Below are 9,322 nucleotides of genomic sequence, written 5' to 3'. Positions count from 1 at the left end.
TTACATCCTAGTTAGTGATGTCTCATTTGGGCCCAGTAACTTCATGGTGCACAAACTGTTTGTGAGATTGCCCATTAATTCAGGAGACAGTTGCACCGTGCCGGCAAGGTATAAAGCACAGGTTTGTTCTCAGTGCGGCCAGAGCTTTCATTACATTTTCCCTGTGTGTCATGTCCTCAAAACCAGAAAACGCTGCTGAGATGTGAAGGTTTGCTCTTTCCTCTGTCCCACTTGATGCACCGAGATGCTACTGTGTGATTTTTGGGGTCTGACTCAGAACATGCTTAAGCTCTTCGTTATTAGACATACCCGGTTTCTTTACTTGGAGTGGAGACGAGGGGGGATGGCGAGTTGCCGCTACCGTGTGTTGTGTATTTCAGAGAGCCCGAGGCTTGATATCGTCTTGCAGAAGAAGTTCTGTTCCAATGGCCGTGGATGTGGGAAAATCACTTTCTGAAGCCTCACTGAGCGGGAAGGCCGAGGGCAATGGTAGGTGGGACTGCACAGAGGTGGAGACGGACTACCCGGAGCTAGCAGACAGCCTGCGCCGGCTTTTAGGGGCAGAGGAAGCCAAGCCCTGCCTGCAAGGGATGGAGAGCATGGCAATGAGCGGACGCAGTCGCTTGGCCACTGGTGTTACCCAGGGAGGCTCAAGCTACCGCCAAGAAGCATCTTCAGCATCCGCATCCAGATTTCCCAGAGCAAGAGCAAGCCTCTCGGAGACAGAGGCGTTGATTTATAGAGCCGCCGACGGCGATGATGTGCCTCGTCGTGTTAGCCACCGGTTCCTCTCCTCAGAAGAGCAGCAGGTGAGAGGGTTGTACGTACAGGTGTTGCTGCATCACTGGGAGGCCCCAGGTGAGGTGGGGACTTGTTTGTCTGGGCTGTCCTAGCAAGGGCTTTCCATCTACTCCAGCCAGAGTGTGCCCACCCCAGCCCCGGGCTAAGCCATGTGGTGGGGAAGGGCTTGGGCTCCAACACCTGAGTCGTTGCCTCCGTTCCCGTATTGCCTCCACGGAGCTGGAAAGTTGCTAGGGATGGGCTCCTTAAATAAGCGCCTCTTGCTGCCAGATGACTCGTGCAGCTTCCCAAGCCCTCGGGGTGCCTTTCCTTAAAAACAAGCCCCGCTCCGGGCTCCGGGCAGCTGCATGCCATCCCACAGAGGGAACAGAGTTCCCCTTCCAGCTTCTCTTCACGGCAGATCCAGGGCTGGGCTTTTATCTCCGTGTGCCGGCACAAAGGAGCCTTTTGTCTGGATGCTGTGCTTCATTTTATGCATCTCTCTCTCTCTCACTTTCCTTTTCCCCCCTGTCCTTGAGCAGGTGAAGGCATTGGGCTGTTGGGAGCCGGCGTCCAGCCCTCCCAGCCGGCGCAGCTCTGCAGAGGAGAGCATCCTTGCTGGCAGCTGCCGCGATGCCCGTGCCGGCCGGCAGAGCCAAAGGCTGGGACCTCAATCCCCATTTTCCTCCACCCCGGAGCTCCTACGGCCCCAAACTCCCCCCAGCCCCGAGAGCGCCCTGCGGAGCCGCTCCGCGTCGAGCTTCTCCAGTCTGTCTTCAGAAGAAAATGGCCTCTCCGAAAAGCCATCCCGAAGCTTGCCGGCCAGCGCGGATGTGTCTTCTCCTGCAGCCACTGCCGCCCGGGACCCGTGCTGTCGGTGGGGTGCGGCAGAAGGCAGGGCACCGCGGGCGCGCAAGCCCTTCAGTCCTCTGCTTGATGACCGCATGACCATGGAGCGCATCAGAAAGATGTCGTCCTACCAAGCCAATTACTGGGCATGTGCCATACCAGATTCGTTACCCCCGTCTCCGGACCGTCACTCACCCCACTGGAACCCCAGTAAAGAGTACGAGGACTTGCTGGATTATGCTTATCCGCTGAAGCCAAGATACAAGCTGGGAAAGATGCCGGAGCCTTTCCTCCACGACTCAGGAATAGGTTTGGACAGCTTTTCTGTTTCCCCTGAGGGCACATCGAGGTCCACCAGCATCTACAGCCGAGGTGGGCAGGCTCAGGGAAGCAGAGAAAATGGACGTTGGGGGTTCGTGGCCTCTGCAGAGAGGTTCTCCGCCCTGGGGCCTGGAAAAAGAGGCCACTCAGGAGCTGGCTCGTACTATGAACCTTTACCTATTGCAAAAGCATCCTTTGCAAAGAGCGCTTCCTCTTGTCCTTCTAGAGGTTTTGCTAAGGATGTAACGACGGAGTCGGCTAGGCCGGGTTCACCTGGCCGCCCTGCTGCGGATGGGAGAAGCTGGTGTACCAGAGGGAGCCCCTTTCCAAACTACAAAGGGCAGGCGAAAAGCACTAATAGGTTTTTACCTACAACAGGAGTGCTCCCCCTGAGGAAAGAGTGGGAGGGCGATGAAGAATTTCTCTCCCTGCCTCCGAGACTGCGGGAGCTGGAAAGGCTGGCTCAGTTTTTGTCCAATCTTTCCTTAACTATAAGGACGCCCGGGCACGACCACCGAAACCTTCCACGTCACAGCGACAGCAGGCAGCCCCTTTCGTCCGGGTTGGCTCCTTCCAGAGAAGCAGGCGACAGGGACGAAAGAGGGAATGTTGAGGATTACGCTGGGCTGTGGCACCCCTGCAGCTCTCGAAAGCCCAGCTGGGAAAACACTGAATCGTGTGGCCGGATCCATAGGGATCCTCTGCGGGGGCTTCATCTACCGACCGGTCTCAGGGACACGTTGGATGGGACGTACCTAAATGAACCGCAGGTCAAGGGGCATCTGAAGAAGAGCCAGCAGAGCGAGTCCCTTGCCCAGTGTGTTAAGGTAGGCTGAGACGGGAAACAAAGTTTATTATGGGAAGATCTCGCATAACGTGTGCTTGTATTTATGGCACAATTAATTACACCTTCCCCTTCTGCATGGTGTTTGGCGTCTGGCAGCTGGTAGTCATTTATGCAGGGAGGCTCACCGGAGCAGATAATTTCTGATGGAGCAAGAGCCCGTCTCGGTTTTCCCAGGGCTCAGCACCGTGGGGCTGGGCTCGGTGGAAATGTGGCACTCGGCTTCCCCCTGCCCGCCCGTCCTGCAGCGCTGCTGCACCAGGAAGATGCGGGAGCCACGGTCGGGGCTGGACCAGAGTGAAATCCGGCGTTCGCTGCCTGCCCCATCACTCTGGCTATTTAATGTGGTGTGGCCAGCCTTGCCCTTCAGCCCAGTCTTGTTCATCTTCCCCGGACTGGGTCCTACTTAAGCGTATAATAAGGCCAGGCAGAACTGGCAGGATTTCTCTGAAGAGAACTCTCAGAAGAGTTTCCTGATTATTTTGTGAATTTTTATTTTTCGGGCGAGTGATGCCTCATGGCCATCCTGCCACCGGTGCTGTGCTCCCCGGCCGGCGGGGATTGCTCCCCGCATTCCCCTCCATCTCCTTCCCCACCCCAGCCCCAGGCTGAATTTGGAAGCGATGCTGGGCTGTTTGCAAGAGAAGTAATTATTATCAGGCACATAGCTGCAAACACCAGTGCAACTCATCCCCTCCTCTTGTACGGGAATAACTCTGCTGATTTAAAAGGGTCTTTTCTACTGCCAGCATTAGGGTGTATCTGTCACCCCAAATCGCCAGGGGGAAGCAGCTCAGCTTTATAGCAAAACCCCGACTCCCAAGGACCAGGAGCAGGGCTGGAGTCTGGTTTCGGTGAGAGCAGAGGCCCCTGGGTTTCATGCAGCATCTTACAAAAATAATCCCTTACCAAGATGCTTTAAAAATAAATGAAAGCACTTAATTGAACGAGACGAACCCTTGGGGGAAAGCAACTGCAAATTAACTGCGCAGCTCCGGTGAGGAGGAGGGTGTCTCTTCGGCTGGAAGGTGCTGGAGGCAAACCCCTTCCTTCAGCCTGGGTGCCACTGGCTTCCGACACCTCTCCGTAGCAGCCATTTCATGGTGACCCCCAATATTTGCCACACAGTGGTTTTGGGGTGTGTTTAAGGGTTTAATTTGCTTTTTGCCTTTTTTTTTCTTTTTTCTGTCAACCCTTGGTTTCCCAAGCTTAGGGATGTTTGTGTGCTGAGGGGAGGCGGACGCCGCCGGCCCCGCGGCGGGAGAGCAGGAGGGAGCAGGTGCTTTCTGAAACACCACCGGTTCACCTATCGCTGTTCCTGCTGTATCTTTGTTGCAGAAATAGATAAGTAACCCCTTTTGTTATGCTTCGTTAAGTAGATGTTTTGCTGCCAGCTGGAAGAGCTAATTCGTTGGCTGTACAGTGTCGCGGACATCACCGACAGCTGGGTCCCAACCTCGCTGGACACGGAGAGCGTGAAGGCATCGCTGCACCGCTGCTTGGTAGGTATCGCTGCCGGCTTTTTTTCCCCCTCTTCGGTGCTGCTGGCAGCCAGCAGCACGAAGCAAGACACTGCTGGCACGGTCCAGATGGGCGACGCGGGGTGCATCGGGTGTGCAAAGCCGGATTTGGGAGCACCGGGAACCTGCTCAGGGGAAACTGCTCCCTGGGCAACCTGCTGCAGGTGCGTCTTGTCCAAAAACCCTTCTAAGCAGCGCTCCTCTTCTCCTTCCCTTCCCAGGAGTTCAGGAAAGATGTGGCCGACCACCGGAGCCTGACAGAGAGCGTGCTGGAGAGGGGAGAAGCTCTCCTCGACTGCATGGTATCGAATTCACCAGGTGAGGAAGAGTGCTTGAGCGGGGCTGGTCGTGGACACAGCTGGTGATGCTGGCCGTAGCGTCTGCCCCCCTGAAATCCCTGGCCCCACGTGTGTGGGGGTGGGAAAGCGGTGGGCAGAGTTTGCCATTCAGCAGCTGTATGGGACCGAAAAGGGTTTTACACCTCCGCTGCTGTCCGGAGACTTGGAGGTGAGGTGACTTGGAGGTTTGAAGTGATTACTCCCGAGCGCTTTCAGCTGCACCGAGCCTTGACCCTTGCCTTGCGCCGTGCAGTCCATCGTGGGTGATGGGTGGGTTTCTGCTTCTTATGGGTCCCTTCTTAGGTTTTTATCTTAACCGCAGCATGGCCAGCTCCCGCTGGGCTGTGGGATGCTGTCGGCCTGCAGCTGGGAGGAGATGCTTTTGTCCAGCGCAGGAGGAGGTGATTTTTCACACCCTGCTTGCACTTGGTGCATCCCGGGGTGGGTGTCGGCAGCCAGTTTGGGGAGACAGCCCAGCCTGGCTGGTGGCACGGCACGCGTGGGGCAGTCGCACCGGTGATTTGGTGCATCCTGCACAAGGGATTTCTAAAGGGTGGGCTGCGTCTGCAGTCACCAAAGGGGCTTTCGTGGTCGAGTGCTGCATTATGGGTGGGCTTCCTTACGCAGTCCCAAAGGTTTCCTTTGGGAGCCCCTATTTCTGTATCTTCACTCTTAACCTGGAGCCTCCTAGGTCACTTCCCACCCCCTCCAAACTCTGCATCACAACTTGGATGGGGGTGAAGATCAGCTGATTGATTTCTAACGCTCAATTTCCTTCAAAAGTGCCTGGGCGAGTGGAACTCTCTTATTGCTCTTACAGACATTGAATTGTCACGTTACTACCACCTCCATTCATACATTTTTGTTTTTCAGCTCTGAAAGACACGCTGGGTTTGATTGCGAAACAGTCAGAAGAGCTAGAAACCCACGCGGAGCACTTGTACGAATCCGTTCTAGCTGCCGTGGGTCCCATGCAGGGCGAGGATGGGATGGAGGACGAGGGGGTGCAGCAGACGGCTGCTCAGTGGGTAAGCAGGGGGGCAAACCAGCCTTTCTGTTGCGGGGGGAGAGGGAGGGAAGCGTAGGAAGATAAACACTTAAATTAGCAAATGCAATACATCAGGCTTTATTATTTTTTTCTTTTAATCTGGTGTTTGGAAAGCCTAAAAGGAGAAGACAGCAAGGGCGATCTCAAAATGGATGCCCCATCATCTTTAAATGTGTGTCAGGGGAAGAGCAGGGTGTCGGTGCACCAGCTGATGAAACCCAAGAGCATGATGAGAGGGTTGGCAGCCCCTCGGAGGGACCCGGGGAGCCGGCAGGCAGGTCACTGTCGGTCAGGGTGGAGGGGACGTCAGCAGTCCAGCACAGACAGCTGCTCTACCGAAATCACTTGGACAGCAGAGGGAAGATGGGAAAGCGGTATTTTTTGTTTGGTTGGTTGGGTTTTTTTCCTCTTTTTTTCTTTTCCCTCAAAGAAAAATTCTGCTTGCCATGTCATGATGGGAAAGGGAAGCAAGTGAATTCGGGTGTAAAATATGGGCTAGAAAACATGTTCGCTGATTTCTTGAACATCTTCCTTCAAATAAAACTGCAGAGACAAAAGTGTTTCAGGAGGGCACGGCAGGAGTGTTAGCGTAAAGGGGTGGAGGGGTGCGTAGCGTTTGAGGGCAGTCATAGCAGCGTAAATGGGGTCAGCTGCGTGCTGCCACGTCCCTCAGCCACTCACGCTGTGATTGGGAATCACTGTAAAACCACGTCTGTACAAAAACAATCACGGGTGTTAGCAGGGCACTGGGTCCAGAGACACAGGAAGGCTCTTAACGGCCTCTGAGCACCAAGAGGTAGGAATTTAGGAACTGCAGGATAACCTTGTCATGTCCCCCCCCACACCCACCCTCCTACCCCCATTAGCTCAGACTGTTGAATTTCCCCATGGCCCGCTCCACGGCACGCCTTAAAATCTGGAATTGCAAAGGCAAAAAATTATTTCCAGAGCTTTAGAGGAGGGTAACAACATCTTAAGTAGTTTGGGTGTCTTTTTTTTTTTTAAATTGCTAAATATACATAACTGTGTCGTGTACACTACCAAGCATATGTGGAGGTGATTTAAGTATAGCACGGGGCTTTTCTTTCTTTGTTGGATTGCTGCCAAAGCACAGTAGCAAACTTTTAATCCATTTTCTTTCAGGTGCTGCCTCTGTCAGACCTGGGCTTTGTTAGCCAGTCTCGGGATGGCTGAAAGGAATCGCAGCGAGCACCAAACCACCTCTTTCACCTCTTGCAGAGATGCCAAATGCGTATGATCACTGTGTTCGGAGTTAGCCAGCCTGGGCTGATTTCAGTTTGGTTTTTTTTTTTTTTTTACCGTGGCTTGAGAAAGGCGAGCTGTACAGCAGTTCCTTGGCTACTGGGATGCCTAGTTAATAGTGCTGACTACGTTGGGGAGTTCTGGGAGTGAGGAATGTACAGCTGGCCTTTTTTTGGTTTATTTTTTAATGTAGCTTTCCTTTTTTTATTGAAGTGGCCTGTTCCATGTGTTAGCAAAATGTCAGGAACACGCTGGTTTTTAACTGAGTAATCCACAGTGTGCCGTGCAACTCACTTCTAAGTAAAGCCGTGTGATTTTAATAGCTGTGTTCTCATGTTTTGTTTATGCCAAGAAATAGCAACTCCTGGTTCTCGGGAGCAAACTGAACTCTTGTTTATAATTACCATTCCCTGCTGAAGCAGAGCCTATTTAACTTTCAGTTTTCTTATGCATAAACACAAAGAGCCAGCCTGCTATATGAATCTCGATAAAATAATAAACAGGTGAGTACACTCAGGGAAAAACCAGGTTAGGTGTAAACTGCTGTTACCTGTTATTTGCAGTAGTTGTGTTACAGCTGTGCTGGCTTCCCTGCGTGAAGCGTTGTGCCTTTCCCCTCTTACAGCTAGTGCAGTTCATCACTGCTGACAAAATGTTCATTAAGAGTTTCCAAACCCTTTCTGCAACAGAGAAGGGCATCTCTCAAGCAGCATAACAAGGTAAGTAAGTGGCCAAGAAGTTACAGCCAACTACAGAATGGTGGTACTTGGCTTTAATTAACCTTTGAACTAAATGGTGATCATCATGTTCTTGTGCAGAATACATCATTTCCTCCCATTCTTGTGAACAGAACAAAGCGAAGTTTCTGTACAGCACAAGTAGAAGGTGAAAGCATAGCTAAACTGAAGCAGTTACAAATGACAAATAATTAATTGGGTTTTGTGCGGGTTTTTTTTTATACTCTCCCATCTTCCACCTCCTCAGCTTAAAGAGCAGGGTCTTTTTTTTTTGCCAAGTTGCAGGTGACAATTCATAGATCAGAGTAAGTTCAACAAAAAGGCTCAAGCAAATGGTTACAGCGGGACTGGCCTCCCTGGCTTTACCAACACCAGGTCCCACACCTATGGGCAGGAAAACAAAGCCTGCATAGCAGGGCAGGACAGGACAGGAATTACATGCAAGGAAAGGCTACTGCTGCCTGTTTGCTACCACTTGCAAGTCTTAAGCCTGACCCATTACATCAAAGGCATTTAATATTTCAGCTCACAGGTAAGAGACTATAGTGCCCTTGTCCAGGATTTTTAGGCCTGCTCTACCCTCTTCCACACCCCTCCAGCCTGACAACCACAGGCTCTAGCATCTGACAGCACCAGCACAGTAACACATTAACGACTTAGGGGGGAAAAAAAAAAACCACCACCAAACAACTGGTGTAGCCCAAGTTGGTTTTACAATGCTTTTATTACTGTATATATTAACATTGTTTTGGATAGTATGTAGCAGGCATCTTGACATTTAAGTTCATCTGTGCACTTCTCTGAAGGGAAGATGTTTTACCCTCAATACACCTCCTTCTGGTTCACTTCCTGATCTTAGCAGCACTCACTACTCCTACCGCTCCCAAGGAGGAGCAAGTCACATTATATAATGAATTATACCAACAAGCACATCTCTAATAGAAAGCACATCACTTTATTGTGAAGGTCTCAAGTGGAAGAGTTCAACTTAACCATGACAATACTTTATGTATTACAATTGCCTGTTGATTTACGCAACTATGTTGAAGAAAGCTGTTAGCCAAAGTCATCCCCCCCCCCCAAAAAAATCAGAGGATATTTGCACCAATTTTAGTTTATACCTCACAACATACCTAGGCTATATTTTTACTATCACAGGGTGTATTTACTACTAGGGGAATGTTACATGGTCTTTCAAACATGAGACTATTTACAGAATAGGCTGAACATTTGAGTTTAGATAAAGCTGAACAATTTTACATGTATAGGAAGTGTTATAGGCTAGCTTTCCTGTGGCTTTTAGCTAGACATCAGGCACTAATGATTTGATTAGCTCTGTACAAAGAATCACACTGTCCAAAACCTCTTGGCTGCTGGTTAGTTCCAAATTGTTCAAGATAGCGCCTACTTTGAGCAACAGTCTGTTGCGGGGCCCTCCTGTCCCCATTTCATCCTTCTGATGCCTCTATGCATAACAGAATAGAAGCTAAGCTGTTGCACTAAGTCAGAAGAGGATTGATTAAAAGAGGATGGAATTAACAGTATATAGAAAAGACATAATATACTGGTAGAAAGTTATACCACCTCAAGGTTACATTGAAGTCATTCATGTTAGGGAAATA

General features: G+C 51.2%; 1 protein-coding gene across 1 annotated transcript; it reads left to right on the top strand.

The window, feature by feature from the left end:
• Positions 1 to 379: 379 nt before the first annotated feature.
• Positions 380 to 7,277, top strand: CEP68 (centrosomal protein 68). The gene is made up of 6 exons (XM_050894117.1): positions 380 to 809; positions 1,320 to 2,777; positions 4,174 to 4,296; positions 4,536 to 4,632; positions 5,526 to 5,680; positions 6,844 to 7,277. The coding sequence occupies exons 1-6, from the start codon at positions 426 to 428 to the stop codon at positions 6,892 to 6,894; spliced, it is 2,268 nt and encodes a 755-aa protein (XP_050750074.1). The 5' UTR covers positions 380 to 425; the 3' UTR covers positions 6,895 to 7,277.
• Positions 7,278 to 9,322: the final 2,045 nt, after the last annotated feature.

The sequence above is a fragment of the Gymnogyps californianus genome, chromosome 3, assembly GCF_018139145.2.
Source record: "Gymnogyps californianus isolate 813 chromosome 3, ASM1813914v2, whole genome shotgun sequence".
NCBI lineage: Eukaryota > Metazoa > Chordata > Aves > Accipitriformes > Cathartidae > Gymnogyps > Gymnogyps californianus.
The sequence above is the reverse complement of the archived record's forward strand: the minus strand, read 5'-3'. Positions and strand labels throughout refer to the sequence as shown.